Genomic DNA, 18112 nt, shown 5'->3' with positions numbered 1-18112 from the left:
CCTTTTACTCATGTATTCATGTCCTTCCACATAAACCATCAAATTAACATTTAAGATTCAACATGGCATAGATAATAAAATTAATATCCACAAAATCAAACCATCTAATATAAGACAATCAACTATTGCACATTATCAACTTGAATCTTTTCCATGACCTGACTATTCACATTCACTCACATAAACTATCTAACATTTGAAAGAATATAAAAATATAATTATTTATATTAATTTGATCTTTTGATCGGTTCAATCTAAAAATTTTAAAATGGAAAACCGACCAAATAAACTAATTAGATCAAACTTTTTGAACTAATAGACCAATTGAATTGAACCATTCTACTCAAATCACATTCGATTCGATTGAATTATTGATCCGATCTATTTTTACTCACCCCTACACATTAGTAATAATTCCCGCTATTACTAGTCCTGCATGATAGTTGATCAAGTGCGTTTTGAGCTTACCCATTAAAGAATTATCTTAGCTCCGCAGCCACATTTGAAAATGTCTTGTCACCTTGCTTGCACAATTGACAAGAAGAACCGAAAAGGTCAGCCTCTTAAATCTATCATCTCCTTCGTCAAACCTGAAATTTTCCCTATAATTAACAGCTTCATGGTCCTAAAGCTTAAACAAACAAGCTAATTACAATATCCTCATTAGTATCAACAATGTCTTCTTCAAGATTTGCCTCCCTTCTTTATCTGTTAACCTTTGCTTTCCTTCTCCCAGCAGCTTTTGGAGTTAACCCTATCTTCCATTTCTGTTCAAACGCTGGGAATTTCTCTGCCTATGACCCTTATGAAGGAAACTTAAAACAAGCTCACTTGTTACCTCTCATTTCAAGCTCCTCCCTCAGGTTTTGGTCTTGGTTCCACTGGCCAGAAGCCAAACCAAGCGTATGGCCTTGCCCTTTGCAGAGGCGATGTGTCAACCCCAGATTGCCAAACCTGTGTCGTTGAAGCAGGCAATGAAATCCGCAAACTCTGCCCTTCCACCAAAGGTGCAATTATCTGGTACGATAACTGTCTTCTGAAGTATTCAGACACGGAATTCTTTGGCCAGGTTGATAATAAAAACATGTTCTACTTGTGGAACGGGAGAGTTGTGAGTGATCCTCAGTCATTTAATCAGAAGACTAAGGAACTGCTTAGTCAACTGGCCAACGAAGCTTATGCAACTCCCAAACTGTATGCGACTAGAGAGACGGAGCTCTACGGATCACCGAAACTTTATGGATTGACTCAGTGCACAAGGGACCTCTCCAGCAGTGATTGTAAGAAGTGCCTTGACGGTATAATTGGCAAGCTTCCCAGCTGCTGCGATGGTCAAGAAGGAGGTAGAGTTGTTGGTGGCAGCTGTAACTTCAGATATGAAATATACCCTTTTGTTAAAGCTTAAACCTTTGAAAGAAACCTCCAGAGACTAGAGCTATAGCAGAACTTACGTGCTATGAATAAAGAATAACGTTTGCAGGAATATGTACCTTATATTAGTATGGGAATAAGATCATTTCCCATCATTATAAGCAATTTCAAGTTTTGATCATCACCTGAACAAATAAATTACTTCAGTTGCATCAGTTTCCTATTTCCATATACCATTGCTGCAGACTGCAGTTGTCATTCTTATATATACCCTTTTGGTGATAATGAAAACTGAACAGAAGTTTTTGCTTGGATAGGATATGAATCATATGATATGAATGACATTCTCCGAAGCAAGAATGTGGGAAATTAAAATCAAAATGAAATGCCAACTCTAGTAAAAGATCACTCTATGTAGCTTTCTTCGTTATCTTAAACAATGCCATTTTTCTTTGTTAAATGATGTGCTAAGACCTAATAAAACTAGCATGCGGATATTTCATCAAATTTTACAGTTAAGACCGTTAAGTATGTAGAGTTCATATAAACAAGAGGAATTTATACCGATCAGAACCTCATGATTTACGGGGTTGATGATCTTTATACAGTCAATTCAAACCTCTCTAATCAATTAAAAATTAGATAATCAAACTAATAAATGGAGATGTGGTCAAATATTGAAATGGAACCTGCACCTGGACTGTTATTTGATTATTGTAATGTTAACTCCCCCGGCATCAACTGTAACTTTTAAGTTAGCTTCTTCATCAAAAGGAATTTGATGATCCTGCAATTGGTTTGATAGCATGCATTCAAGCCAAGGTTTTCACTACCATACCAAGAAGCCTTTTAGTTCTTCTGTTAAAATGATATATATTGATATTGATCTGATTCAATGTATTATATAGAATTTATTATATTTTATAATATATATTTTCAAATATGTTATATATATAATTAAATAACTATAATTAAAAATTGTGTTGATAAAAATAATTAAATATAAATTTATCATGGTGATAACATAAAAGCAGTAAAAATTTTATTCACTTTTGAACTTATATGAGAGCATAAAATTCTAACTAAATACTAAAAAAATGTATTTATAATAGACTAAACCCACCGTAATAAGGGCCAAATTTCTCCTTTAGAAACCAAGCCCACAGGCCCGTTCAATATCTATGCCTCTATATGAAAGGTAGCACTTGAGGCCTTCTCAGAGGTTGATAAGTGGAAGCTTAAGAGGTTGACAAGTGGCGGGTTCTTATGCTTCTTTAAGTTGTTTTGTTAGGCCTGTGCAAACTTTGCTTCTTATACTTCTCTGAATTGTTTTGGGCTATATGCATTGATTTTCAATTGGGCTTTAAAGCCTTCGGTGGCCTACATACTTTATTAATCATTTCAAGGGGATTATTTTGTACTTGCCTTATGCTTTCTTTTCCTCCATCCGCCTCTCTGTTGCTTTCATTGACCTTGTTTGTTCTTACTGTCTACAGTGACGTTTGGGTTTTCTATTTTTAGGGATTTGTAGCGAACGGCTCTGGTTTGTACGATCTACCGACATGGCTTCCGTCTCGTCAATGCTTTCCTAAATTTTATTTATAACAGTACATTTCTGCAAAAGAAATATAGATGAACATAATTCTTGAAGCTACTAAATTTTCATTCTTTTTCATTTAAAGATTGGCTTTTTGTTTTAGTAGTAACTGTTTTTCTATTTTAATAATTATTTTTTTGTTTCACTCAAATAAAATATATACATATATATATATATTGAGTGACACAATAATGACAACATAATTTTTCTAAGATAATGTAATACATTGAGTATAAAACCAATGATCTAAACCTTTGCCTTCACATTGAGGAAATTTTTTTTTATGGATATATGTTGATCTAAATCAAATCGAGCAAAAATTCACTTATTTTTAATATTTAAAATTTTAACATTTTAGTCATTTTTTTTGTTTTAGAATATGGATGTTTATGATTGAATAGTTTTTGTCTCACATTCTGAAAATCACTACTAAAACTAGTCCTATCTTTTTTATGCAATCAAAATCTTCATTTTTGTCTTCTTAATGATGAATTAAAACAAACAAATATACATGAATATAATTCTTTTTCTTTGGCTAGATGTTTATGATCGAATACTTTTTGTCTCACATTCTGAAAATCATTGCTAAAATCAATCTTATCTTCTTCACACAGTCAAAATCTTCATTTTTGTCTTCTTAATAATAAATTAAAACAAACAAATATACATGAACATAATTCTTTTTCTTTGGTTGAATCATATTTTTATAATGAGTTAACATTCTCATTTCACTTCAATACAATTTTCTGTGTTTGCATATTAATTTTATAAGCATATCTATACTTCATTGTGTTAGTATTTGAAATATTTTAAAATTATTATTATACAATACATGTATTGCTGGTATTAATACCTTTCAAATTCATTACCAACTTCTTATCTTCATCTGTAAAAAACTAAAATTCAATCTTGCAAATATTCCATACGACTGAGTATGCAAGATAGCATTGGACAAATGAGATTGGTAGCCTTTGGTAATGTGACAGAGGAGCGAGTATCATAAAACTTGCAACACTCAATACAATCCATCGCATGATATTGCTTGGACCTATCAAGGCCTTGATCAACCAAACAAAGATAATTGTAATAGATATGACGTTAAAGACAATTAAAACAAGAACTTCAAATTACAAGCTATTTGATTGTGATGTGATGGCAAATTAAGAACCTGCCACTTCAACTTCTACAAGCATTACTGTATCCTCAACACCTCCGTTAACAATTGGACAACCAAATGACTCTTACCATCACCAACAAACACATAAGTGGCAAGAGAACATTTCCCAAAAACATTCCTTAGGAAGGTGCTATCACCAGCCAAGGACAAGAATCACCAAAGAAAAAAAATACAAAACCAAGTTAGGATTACAATACAACAAACTTCATTTTACATATTTATTTTTCGTTTGATTGTTATTAGGTCATTTTTTTTCCTTCTTTCATATAGTTTGAACTGCAAGCATGAGATGAAAATGATGCATTTTGAAATATTTTTGTCTTCATTTGAATGTTTAATACTTTTAAAATTGACACACATTTATAGAACTTTTGATGAACGATTTATAATTAAGGTATCAACATTGAAGTTTAAAAAAATTAAATTCTTCTGCACATTTTGAGAGCTGCAAAGAAACAAAAGGTCTTTTTTATGGATTATGAAATTCTGTTGTTGATGGATGTTAAAGTTTGCTTCTTTTAATTGTTTGTACATAAACTTCATGGATGCTTAATGTAAGTTGTGCATTATTCATAGACTTTTAACGTTTTTTGCTTTGGTTCATAAATTGTTGAGATAATTGCTTATGTTTTTTGGATTTATAAGATTGGAATTATTGGCTCCAGTTTATTAATTGAAGCTTAAACTGATTGATGCATGGTCTTTTAAAAGAAATTTTTTCTATAGGAAAATTAGGAAAATCATTGGTTGAAGATGATGGAAAGTTGTAAGTAAAATATTTATATATTTGCATATGCATTCATGTAATATTTTCATTAAGAAATCTGATAAAAATTTTAAACAATATACGATACTCCTTAATTGATTTGCCATTGTTTGTAAATAAGGCACACACCGAACGAAAACCTTAATGGAAGCGTAGCATTACTGAAACTTTTTGTTCATCTATAGCTAATATGAAATCTTGACATTTAATTGCTAGCTATGTATTAAGATGCCTCATTCTTTTGTTTTAAGGTGGCATGTAATATTATATACTATAACTATATTTTTTTTATATATGCTTCGAATGCTAGTCGAACATTAAAACACTACTTTATCTAACTGCATATATTTTGTAACAACAGCAATGCCATCTTTTGTGAAGTTTAGCAAAAGCCTTATGCTGATTTTTACTTACAGGCACTACTTTTTGTACCTAACATAACAATGATAATATAAAATTATAAATTATTGTAATATTACTTTAAGTTTTGTATCGATATTTATATATCTACGCATTATATTATATTATGATCTTATATCATAATATTTTAAAACTTTTTACTGCTGACTATAATATTTTGTATATATAATTTTTAACGTATGAACTTGCTTTAATCCTGACATACAAAAACTTATAAAATAAATAATATGATAAACATAATTATTATAATATATATTATTATATCCGTATGCAACGCATGGAACATTTTTAATTGTATTTTAAAGAGCAAAATACTTGTGGCATGCTTGTGTGGGTTTTGGGACCTCGGGAGTCTAGCCCTATAAGTAGTAAGTAAAATTTTCAAAGGACTGCACAAGAGATAATGGAAGGCTTTTTGTCACTCCCCACCTCACAGTGCAGTACCTCATCCTTGTTCACCTCAAGACCCCACTCTTCCTCCGCCGCCACCTCCGTTTCCTTCTCCCTCCAACCGCCACCTCAACCTCCTGAATCTAATCTACGGCGCCCTAAGTCCATCAAATCCTCTCCAAAACCCAAAGTCCCTTCCAACCCCCTCAAAAACCTCACCACCACCATTAGTACTACTACTACCACTACAAGTAACAATCCTTCCCATGTGCCCGCCCCTATTGAAAGTGAACATACCACGCACCCTCTTGCCTCCAAACTTCGCCTCTCCAGCAAATTCTTTCCCCCTCCGCCTCCTCCTCCTTCCGTTCTCCAAGATACACAAAATGAAACTCTCATTTCCGAACCTGAAGCTCCATCTCCACAGCCTCAAAACCCTGAAAAATTCCGCCAAGATGGCAAGATTTTCATCGGAAATCTTCCCAACTGGATTAGAAAACACGAGGTTGCTGAATTCTTCCGGCAATTCGGTCCCATAAAGGACGTTATTCTGATCAAAGCCCACAATGAGATACACAGAAATGCGGGTTTCGGGTTTGTGATATATGGGGGCCCGCCTCCGCTGGCTGAGAAGTCGGCAATGAAGGCGGTAGAGTTTGACGGCGTTGAGTTTCATGGGAGAATACTGACGGTGAAGTTGGATGATGGGAAAAGGTTGATGGAAAAAGCAGAGGAGAGGGCCAGATGGGTTGAAGGGTATCAAGTTCAAGACTGTAATAATAAGTCTAAGTGGCATCAAGAGAGGGAAGGGTCCCGGAAGTTGTTTCGAAAGATTTTGGAGTCCGAACCCGAGAATTGGCAGAAGGTGGTTACTGCTTTTGAGAGGATTACCAAGGTATTTTGCTTCATCATTTATTCAACTTTATATGTGAGTTCTCATATTTAAAATACTTGACAGAAAAAACAGCGCAGCTTTCAAGTTTTTGTGAGTTTAAGATCATTGAGTTTCTTGATGGCAGCAACTATGAAGAAACAAAGCTGATGTCTTTTGCATTATTTTTGCTTGTTATTATGTAAATGAAGATTTTCTAAAGGGTTTTTTTTCAGCTTTTTTTGAGTTTGAGTCCGCTCTATAACTTGGCATAGTATAGAGGTCTGACATGATTGATATAGAGAACAGTCACCAGACCAAATATTATTATAGTATTATTTCTTTCTCCTTTATTTGGTAGTTATCTGCCGAGAAACGTAATGTTGCAAAAACAGTGATATGTTGCAATGTAAGAAAATAATAGCTCTCATCCAATCGAAGTGGACACAAAGTTATCTGCTAGCAGGCTATTATATTGAGAAACTTAGATATGTTCCTCAAATTTAGTGACATCAGTATATCTGTAGAGCTGGAAACTTCTGATTATGGGAATCCTGTCTGCTAGCTACCTTAGGTTTTGACTAGGGTCTGAGAAATTTCTTGGAATATGTTAAACAACTTGAGCATTGTTAAAGTTATCCAAAGTTTTGATTTTAAGAAATTTATTCTGATTTGTACATATGTTGATGGTTTCTCTTCCTTTTCTTTTTCTTATCAGCCTGCTAGACGAGAGTTTGGATTGATGGTGAACTACTATGCAAGACGAGGGGATATGCATCGTGCGCGTGAAACATTTGAGAGGATGCGAGCAAGGGGAATAGAGCCAACCTCACATGTCTATACAAAGTAATCATTTCCAATAAAATCCATAGAACCTTAGCTTCATGTGTTTTCAATTCAAGTTAGCCTGCTACTGGTTTTATTGAGCCTTTTAGCAAAGGTTTTCTATGTTGTTTTCATAGGCAATTATAGTTTAGGTTTCATTACTATTAGTGGGTGATAATTTAGGTATATTAATATTAGTGGGCTGAAATCATTTTAAATTCATTGATTTTTTTAAAAGAAATCCCATACAGAAGAGCCAAGCTGCTTTAATGGCAGGTATAGAAGGGACTCTTCATACCTATAAATTGGTAGTAGCTTCATTATAAATGCATCTCAGATGCCTTTATTATTCATTCTGTTATTTGTAAATTTTGTTTGGGGAAATTTCTTTCAACAGTTTTCTTGTATACTTGATGGAAGTTTGTTTATCTTTGTCTTTTTATATGATTGATTTCCAGCAGTTTTCAAGATCATGTATACATTGTTTTTTTTCAGACGTTAAGATAGTTTATGTCATGCAGCCTTATTCACGCTTATGCAGTTGGCAGAGACATGGAAGAAGCCTTATCTTGTGTTAGGAAAATGAAGGAAGAAGGCATTGAAATGACTCTTGTGACATACAGTATACTTGTTGGGGGATTTGCCAAAATTGGCAATTCTGAGTAAGTAAGCTTAATAGGTTCTGCCTCTTTTTTTTTTTGTTTATTTATTCTTTTCTGTCTTTGGAGTGTTTGATTGGTGATTTTATGTTTTTTAGCATATGCTGTCTGCATCTTTAGGACCTTAGTTGTTGGACTATGTTTAGCAAGGTAGTCAATCAAAACTTTGGCTGAAATTTTATGTTAAATATATGCTTGGCCAGCTCATAAGAGTTTCCAGAAGCAATGAAACTGTAAATAATGGAACATAAGTAGGCATTAGTATCAACCTGTTCCTGTTTCTTTTGCATATAGTGTTGACTCGTCCAAGAGTCTAGTTACTTATGGATTTTGGGTTGGGGTTGTTAAATGTTTCAAGATTTCCATGTAATATATTTTCTTCTATTTCCATTGATCTCAGAACCTCAGTCGTGGTTTTCCATTTCAAAAATGTGAGGCATTAACATTCTGTAGGCTCATTGCTTTTAATGGCTTCATTATTAGGATTTGGATGTTTATAGGAATCTTACAAAAAAATTTTTAACTTTGAGTGAAAAAGAAAAATGGATGAAGGAGAAGGTGACTGTCAATCTGGAAGGAAAAGAGAAAGGGGTGGGAAACAGGTAAAGGAGAATGTAGTGCCTACGACATGTCTTTATCTCTGACTGGTTGAGCTCTGGCCTCTAAGATAGCAGTTCGTTCCCTCTGAGGTGTGTACAAGTTATTTGCCAACATTGAATTTCATTAGGCATGCTTGCACCATTAATATGTGTTTGTATATAACATGAAAAGCAAAACCAATAATTTCTTTGGAGGTTAATAAAGTTGCCTATTTGATAAGAGCAAGTGGATGCAAATTTTCCTTCGCAAGGTGCATGCATGGTTCAGTATCTCATGGTTTTGAATGGACTTATCTGGCTGAAACACTGTGTTTCTTGTGCATCTTGTTTGCATTTTTTCTAAATTTTCTTTTGAAAATTGTGGTACACTAAGTTAAATTTTGTTTGGGGGACTTCATAAACATTGTTGGTTTATTAAATTGTCAATGGCTAAAATGGGTGAATTTGCTTAATCTTTAACTAATAGCGTGTGTCATTTTGGAAGAGCTGCAGATCATTGGTTCAAGGAGGCAAAAGAGAGACATACACCTCTAAATGCAATCATTTATGGGAATATTATTTATGCTCATTGGTATGTATTAAAAGCTTGGTTTTTATCCCATCATACTTCTATAAGTCCTTCATGTATTTTAGTTTTGCAATTTTGGGCCTTTTCTGTCATAGGTCAATGAACATAAAGTTGAGATTTGTGCTGGATATACATAGTACATGTATTGCTTTAGTTATTGTTTTGTTAGTTTTTTCATGTTCTAATTGGGTTTTTTCCTTTTTGCTAAATTGTCCAAAGAATATATATTGCTTTATTTATTGTTTTGTTAGTTTTTTCATGTTCTAATGGGGGTTTTTTCCTTTTTGCTAAATTGTCCAAAGAATCCTGTGTGAATCAATGCAATCTCTTCTAGATATCATTGATATGATGTATGTGTGGAGATCATGTGCTGTGGAGTTGTTGTATTGCGTCAACTCCAAAACTCAATGTTTGTTAACCTAGTGGAACATTTTCAAACTCTTTCTAATTAAACCACTTCCTTTCCTTGTTCCTTTGAGTAGCCTTGACCAGGTGCTTTTCATAATGTATTATCTTATTGTGTCTAGGCAGGGTAGGAATGAGTTAAGTTAATGTGTACAAATAAACAGACCAGGTTCATCCCTTCTTGTTGATGTCAGTTATAATCTGTCCATGATTACTAGTCTAGCTGGCATTGACCTGGCCTAATCATTCTAGTCATACTAGCTCTATTTGTCTATACAATGTTCACCAATTCTTCCATGGTAGTTTTGTTCATATATCAGAAAAACTTTTAAAATATGAGTTTTAATTATTATATTAAATTGTTCTATTTCGTCCAATGTACCATTGCCAAGCAGCCTATTGCAATCTTGTTTATGCAGCTAGCTGTCTTCCATAGTTCTTATATTCTATTTGTGAGAGCTACTTATTGTTGTTGTTATCATCATCATTATCAATAAGTTTTTTTATTTCATCTTTTGCTTCCATTTGCAGTCAAACATGCAATATGGAGCGAGCTGAAGCCTTGGTTAGGGAAATGGAAGAAGAAGGTATAGATGCCCCTATTGACATTTATCACACCATGATGGATGGTTACACAATGATTGGCAATGAAGAAAAATGCTTGATTGTGTTTGAAAGACTAAAGGTAAGAGCTCATTTCATAGTGTTTCTTGTAAAGTTTATAAAACATATGGAATTTAAAAGTTGTGAGAAATGAAGTAATTACACGTTTGCATTTAGAAATCACGTCTTAATATAATCTCTATTTGTCCCCTGGAGGAAAGGTAAGAGACTTTGTTCCTTTGATAGTTTGAGTGGTGTATTTTGGTACTTGTCCAACATGGTATGTTCAAATTTTCAAGTCTTCCCTTATTCAAATTTTCAACCCTGACATCCCTTTTCACTTTGAGGTGTAAGATGCGTCTGAAATGGGTATGCTGGCAAAAATAAAGATTCGAGTAATATAGGAAAAACCTCAAAGCGAGAAGATTTGGTATCTAAAAGCTAATTTTATATGTAGGTATTTATGGTTGAAGCCTTAAAGGCCTTAATCCTTTTACTTTTCACTTCTTAGGAAGCGTGAAAAACAATGTTTGTACTATCTTCTTTCCTTCCATGTTTTTGGTACTTTTTGTTCTCTTTTCTCACTTTTTAAGAGGTTTTGTTTTTTGGCCAAGAACAAAGAATTTTTTTAGTTAATGCAAACCAATCTGAATGTCATACATTATGTCTACGAGTACTGCACTCTTCAAAAAAAAAAAAAAATTGTCTATGAGTACTGCAATCATCTAAAAAACTCATAACGTTTTAAGAAGTTTGAAGTTCATAACTTCTCCTTTCTTGTTTTAAATGTAATGCATTCTTTTCTTCTCATTCTTCTCCTTTAAACTTATACCACCTTTTGCCTAATGTAAAGAATTAGATATTATCTATTCATTCCAAGAATCAATGGTATTTTATTGTCCCTTTTTTTTTTTTGTTTTTCCTTTTTCTTCCCTTTGGCTTTTAATAATCCAACCCCCCTCCCACGCGCATGCACTACCATCACTCTCCAATTGTAATCATTGTTTTAGCCCATAGATATATAAAAAATTAGTACGGAAGTGTGGATATATTGGACATGAATCAAATTTCAGAAAATACCAAAATATCGATCAAGTTGTATGTTTTCTTTTTTAAATTTTTATATGTTTTCTAATATTGTAAATATAAAGGTCATTCAGCAGTTTTTGGAACTTTTTCCAACAAAACTTTCTCAGAAAAACCTCCATTATTTTGAGAACAATTTTCTTGGGGGTTGTTTTATCAGTTTTCACCTGTTTTTGTTCTTTTCTTCACATTTTCAGTTATCATAAAATTACTAAGAAAAGTATAACAAAGAATTTTTTTCTCTTTTTAAAGAGAGAAAATCCAGTGTTTTGAGAAAAGTCATAGTGAAACAGTACAAAATGAAAAATGCCCTTAGTCGCTTCTCTTTAGAGTTACCAATGATATTTCCTAAGAGAGGTATTTTAAAGATAAGCATCACACACACACAGCCACATAGAATCAACACCCACTCCCCCTACCCCGCCCAACACCACACACGCACATGCAACAAATTGAAACTAGTACCATTTCTCTACTTTGAATTCTCTTAATTTCTTTGACATACATTGCTTCATATATGTTTCTAAATTCTGTTGTGATTTTTCACTGCCTTGTCAAACATAATCAAAGATTCAAACTTCAAAAGCTTAATCTCTTGGTCTTTTTGTATTTTTTTACTGTTGGATTGAGGATATCAAGATTTTCTTATATCCACAAAAACTTTATACTCTTGAAACAGTTAGATTCCTAGCACCTCTTGACATTATAAACAACTCAGAAACTTTTGTGATGTGTTTGATGAATAGAGACAATCTTAATTACTACACTGGGTTTTGTTTGCTTCAAGGGTGTGACTCTTCATCAAAGAGGATAGAAATTTGCAGTAGAAGTTGTTATACCTACTACACTTGTCTTTTGCTCTGTGCTAACTTTTGCTAGAAATTTGCTGCAGGAATGTGGATTTATTCCCTCAGTTATCAGCTATGGATGCCTTATAAATCTTTACTCTAAGGCAAGTCTTTTTTAATGTTTTTCCTTATAATGGTTGCTTCCCGTTTGTAGCACTCCCCCCAACCCCCTTAGTTCCTCTCCTCTTTGGGATCTTTGGCACTAGGGAATGGTTCTTGCTATTAGATACTAGGGTTAATTATCCAGAGTTGAAGTATCTTCTGAAAAGAGTGGTATGTTCTGTGGGTGAATTTGAGAATTTCCTTAAGGGGATGAAACTTTCTCATCTTAATTTTCCCTAAATCTAGTTACTAGAATTTAGATTCAATTTGCTTTGGTGTAAATTTTGCAATGTTGTAATCTTTTAAGAGTATTATTTAATAGTGGCAAGATTATTTACATTTCTGGATTTGCGTTTAAATCAATTGCTTTCACTTTGCCCTTGTGATCTGATCCATTCACATGTTTTCAGAACCAGAAAAAATAAAAAATTCTCCCTTTTTTTTTTGGGGTGGGGGGGGGGGGGGGGGGGCGTACACTTTTCTTTCCCTAATAAGTAGTAAAATCTATTTACCATTACTCTTCAATATAAGCTGTGAAAGAAATCTGCAACTCATTGTACACCGTTTGTCCATAGCAATTAATTTTCAGACAAGTTAGTTGGGAGAATAGAATTACAACTGAGTTAGGAGCTTGTGAGCTTGACTAAGGAGATAAACTGAAACCGAACAAAAGCTTTGGCATGTCTTTATGGTGCTTAACTCAGTAAGAGCTTAAGTGTTCTGGTCAAGCTTGTAAGCCATCCTCTTATGTTACATTCTTAATATACAAGAGACTTTGTGGAAGAGTTTTATGCAGAGCTTCCCTTGGAGCTGACCATTCATAGGAATGTGGTTTGACAACAACTATTTGAAGAGTGGAGAAAGGGAAGGGCTAGGGGAATGGGGGGAAGGGAGATTACATACAATGGATGATTGCCTTTCCTGCACCGACTCTTCTGGATGTTGTTTCCTTCTTCTTTTCTTTCCTTTCTTTTTTGGTCTGGGGAGAGAACGATAACAGGGGGTTGTCTCTATACATATAAATAGCAGGATGAGTCCTAAGTTGCTTATTGGACATTGTTTACAAAATTGATGTTTGTCTTTGCCAAAAGCTTTAAAATTCAACTCAAGCTATTTAGCTTGAACTCGACTTGGTAGAGAATAGCTTGAGCAAAGCACTGATCCTTGTGTTTTCAGTGTCAATGAAGTTTATATCAGGATCTTGTTTCCAAAGCTTTGGGTAATATTGAAGCATTATCAGAATACACCTTGTCAAGTTTGAAATGGAAAAATAGAATGGCCATTACACTAGTCAGAATTAGACATATCTGCTGGGATATTACTTCTGTATGCTATTTCCTTGTGAGTGATAGATCAAGATATTTCTAGAAATTTTGATTAGAACAAGGTGACCTGCTGATGCCTTTTGCTATGGTATGTTGGTTTAGGTCAATGTGATCAGAGAAAATCAAGATTGTTATTATTGATGCTCGGTAAATAGTATATCTACATTTGTGGTGGGTGTACTACATGACATTAATGTAATAAAATGTCCCATGATAAAAATTGGTTTGGAAATCCCACATATTATACTCATAAATAAATCATATCTAAAGTGATAAAGTTAGCCATCCAATTGCCCCAAATGTTACATTTTGAGCCATTTTCTGTTCAGGTAATTTAGATTGTGAATTGTGTAATTATTTTTCTCTGAGTTCTCATTGGTGTATTGTATTTAAGCCTCTATTCTAGATAAATACATAAATAAATAATGATAAACTTGTCAGTTGTGATTTTATTGAAGTAAATGGGAAAATGATGGCTGTTGTTTTTGACCAAAGATAAATGAATCATCCTGGGTACCACGAATTGTACCATGAGCATAGTCCATTTACCATGTGTTTCTGTTTTCTTTTTTTTTATTTTTACTTTTTTTTTATTTTAATGATTATTTCGTAAGTGCTCCTCGTTTTTTTATTTGAGCAAGTGACCTGTATAAATGTTGCATAAGGTTTTTAAGAATTTTTACGCCTAATTCCATTGATGGCTCAGGTTATCAACTAAAGAAAACAATAAAAATTCTCTGCAAGTGACCTATATAAATGTTGCAGAACGTTTTGAAGAATTTTTATGCCTAATTCCATTGATGGCTCAGGTTATCAAGCAAAGAAAACAATAAAAATTCTTTGCATCATTTTTTTTACTATGCCTGGTAATTAAATAAGCTACACAGTATTATTGATTCTAGGAAAAGCCAAGCGAAACCTAAACAAAGCAAGTCAATTTGCATGTCAACCTATTGGTTTGCATCTAATATTCATGCTGACAAATTGGAGAATCTGAATCACTAGTGTAGTATCTAATCGTATTGAATTTGCAAATAGCCATATATCTTTTGCACCCCTTGTTATTTTGGAGTTCTTCTGTTAATATGTCTGTGAACTGATTAATCTGCTTGGTGTATTTGGTTTCCAGATTGGAAAAGTTTCCAAAGCTTTAGAAGTTAGCAAAATGATGGAATGTGATGGCATAAAGCATAACATGAAGACTTATTCCATGTTGATCAATGGATTTTTGAAATTAAAAGATTGGGCCAATGCTTTTGCAATTTTTGAGGATTTGGTCGAAGATGGTTTGAAGCCTGATGTAGTACTATATAATAATATCATCAGGGCATTTTGTGGGATGGGTAACATGGATCGTGCTATTCATACTGTCAAGGAAATGCTAAAGGAGAGGCATAGGCCTACTACACGTACATTTATGCCTATTATACATGCTTTTGCAAGAGCTGGGGAAATGAGAAGAGCCTGGGAAGTTTTTGATGTGATGCGGAGGAGTGGTTGCAGTCCAACTGTACACACTTTCAATGCTTTGATTCTTGGCCTTACTGAGAAACGTCAGGTATAATATGATTTATAAGACATTGAGGTGGACAAATCCTAGATTTACATGTTCACTGAGGATTTTAGAGACATTTGTTTATGTAATGAATTTTATCACATTAGTTGAATATTGATTTTAGGAAACAGAATTAATGGTAATAAATTATCCCCTGGATATTCCATTTAGCCAATGGAATTAGTGCATTCAGAACAATGCTAGTGGCAGGAAAATCACTTGTTTTACACAAGATAATGCTGAGATGAATCTTGTATTATTGGATGGGTTGCTGTATTCAATTGTATTGTTCCTTTCTTTGCTGGTACATATGACATTGGGCTACACAATAAGAGGTAGTCTTATCCCTTTACTCAAACCTTACTCTCCCATTTTCTATCTTTGAAATGGAGACCTAAACATTGGAGTTTCAAGTTTTAACTATTGAGGCGTCCCTTCTTTTTGCCTAAGAATCTATAGATATTGTGAGCAAAACTAAATATTTTTCTTTTTAACATTTTAATTAATTTTTTGCAGATGGAAAAAGCTGTTGAAATATTGGATGAGATGACACTGGCTGGCATAAGTCCAAATGAACACACATACACAACCATCATGCATGGGTATGCTTCATTGGGTGATACTGCAAAAGCATTCGGGTATTTTACAAAATTGAGAAATGAGGGCCTTGAGATTGATGTGTATACATATGAAGCACTTCTGAAAGCATGCTGCAAGTCTGGGAGGATGCAAAGTGCTCTAGCTGTCACAAAAGAAATGAGTGCTCGAAAGATACCGAGAAACACCTTTGTCTACAACATTTTAGTCGATGGGTATGGATTCTTAATGACTTATGTATATCTGCCATTTACTCTAACATCAATATCAGTACTCTCTTTTAGCCTCCTATTCAATTCCCACCTCGTTTTGACTATACGTGATGTGAAATCACTTCCAATTTTTTTCTTTTAGATGGGCTCGGAGAGGAGATGTTTGGGAGGCTGCTGACTTGATGCAGCAAATGAAGCAAGAAGGGGTTCAACCTGATATCCACACTTACACATCTTTCATAAATGCCTGCTGCAAGGCTGGAGACATGCTGGTATGTTCCTTAACGAATATTCAGTACATTTGGGCATATTTAATATGTATAGTTGAGAAATATATGTTTTATAATCTGAGTAACATTTGGAATGAGTTTCTGTTGTTATTGCATTGCTTATTTATTTTTACCTTAAAACCCTTTAAAATATGGCTATTATACGAGTTAATCAGGTCTTCTGGAGCAAGATTAGTTTGTTGTTGAATGTATTTATTTATTTGTATATCCTTAGCATTTCAAATTGTATACTTAGTACTTGTAGTAGATTATGAATTATGATGGTGTGGATTTGTGCCTTTGTATGCTGCAGAAGTCGGAAGAGAATGAACGCGACTTCATTTGTGTTTAAGGGCATTCTTCCTAGAAAGATTTGATGAATCTTACTGTTGTTTTATTTCTGAGATTATTTCATTGGATGCCTAAAAAATTAGAAATGTATCTTCAAGTGTTACCTGTCCATCAATGCCCATGTTATTTTCTGCAGTAATTCTTAGTTTAATTTTGTTTTCTAGAGAGCAATGAAAACAATCCAAGAAATGGACGCTATTGGAGTAAAGCCAAATGTTAAAACCTACACTACACTGATTCACGGATGGGCACGTGCTTCTCTTCCAGAGAAGGCCTTGAAATGCTTTGAAGAGATGAAACTGGCTGGTTTGAAACCGGACAAAGCTGTGTACCATTGCTTGATGACATCACTTCTGTCAAGGGCTACTTTTGCGGAGGCATATATTTACTCTGGGGTGCTGTCTGTTTGTAGAGAAATGATCGACTCTGGTTTGACTGTTGATATGGGAACTGCAGTTCACTGGTCGAGGTGTCTACGTAAGATTGAGAGGACAGGTGGAGAACTTACAGAAGCCCTGCAGAAGACCTTCCCTCCTGATTGGAGTTCATACCATACAATCGCTGCAAATTCTGATACAGAAACAGATGATGAACTCGAAAGCGATCATGATGATAATGATGTATATTTTGCTAATGTGACTGAAGGTGATCATGATCTAGATGAAGATGCAACAGATTATGGTTATGAATGATATTTTGCTGATGCGAGGAGAGTGTTAATTTATGCATCGTCACGAGCTTAGCTTGAAAGTTTTCTTGGCTTTCTTATATTTTGTTTTTATCTTTGTACGAGCAATAGATCGATCAATATAGCATGTTCCAAACACAATCAGGTTTTGTTCTGTTTGGAGCATCAAGGCTTATGTTGTAACATGTAATTTTGCAAGTAGCTGAAATTAAACTACATTTTGCCATGCAGGCTTACCTATGTCTCCCAATTCATTTTTTAACTCAGTTTAAAAAGTGTTTTAGACTATAATAGTCAGTCTGAAAGCAAAGAGGAGGGCGGTTTTTTGGGCAGCTGCAATTTTCTGGGTAACTAGATGTTTAGACCAAGAAATGTAGTTGTCTGTGCTGTGTATTGAGCAGCAGAGTTAATATACAAATGATGGTGGTATCTGCATTATGTAATGGAAGGCTGTTAATAATGTTAGCTCAATAATGATGAAGTAGTTAAGAGAGGATGAATTGGATTTCTAAATTTTTTTTTCAACGAATCAAACTTCTGAGGATAACAAGCTTAAAGTCCAGTTATCAAATTTTCTCATTTTAAAACATGCCAAATAATTTGGAAACCAAATGAACAAGTTTAAAATAAATTCTCAAAACTCTTCAAAGTGAGGTGCATAAGTATACGAAAGTGTATCAAAAGTGATTTAAAGAGTGAGTTAAAAAATAAACATGTTTAAAAACAAATTCTTAAAACTCTTCAAAGCAAAGTAAAAAGCACTAGCGTCAAAGTGAAGAGTAGAGAGTTGCAAAAAAATTTCAAAAACTTCTTCAAAACAAAATGCAC

At 33.9% G+C, this 18112-nt stretch overlaps 1 protein-coding gene and 1 pseudogene across 1 annotated transcript; both read left to right on the top strand.

The window, feature by feature from the left end:
• Positions 1–588: 588 nt before the first annotated feature.
• Positions 589–1574, top strand: LOC18586830 (antimicrobial ginkbilobin-2-like protein pseudogene; annotated as a pseudogene).
• A 4160-nt stretch (positions 1575–5734) lies between these two features.
• Positions 5735–17520, top strand: LOC18586829 (pentatricopeptide (PPR) repeat-containing protein). The gene is made up of 10 exons (XM_007010394.3): positions 5735–6616; positions 7311–7438; positions 7939–8079; positions 9160–9246; positions 10180–10333; positions 12230–12289; positions 14742–15170; positions 15684–15979; positions 16119–16248; positions 16761–17520. Exons 1-10 carry the CDS (start codon positions 5735–5737, stop codon positions 17286–17288), a joined length of 2835 nt encoding a protein of 944 aa, XP_007010456.3. The 3' UTR covers positions 17289–17520.
• Positions 17521–18112: the final 592 nt, after the last annotated feature.

Source organism: Theobroma cacao, chromosome 10 (assembly GCF_053813885.1).
Source record: "Theobroma cacao isolate CCN51 chromosome 10, ASM5381388v1, whole genome shotgun sequence".
NCBI classification, from domain to species: Eukaryota; Viridiplantae; Streptophyta; class Magnoliopsida; order Malvales; family Malvaceae; genus Theobroma; species Theobroma cacao.
This window is presented reverse-complemented; position numbering and strand designations above follow the sequence as displayed.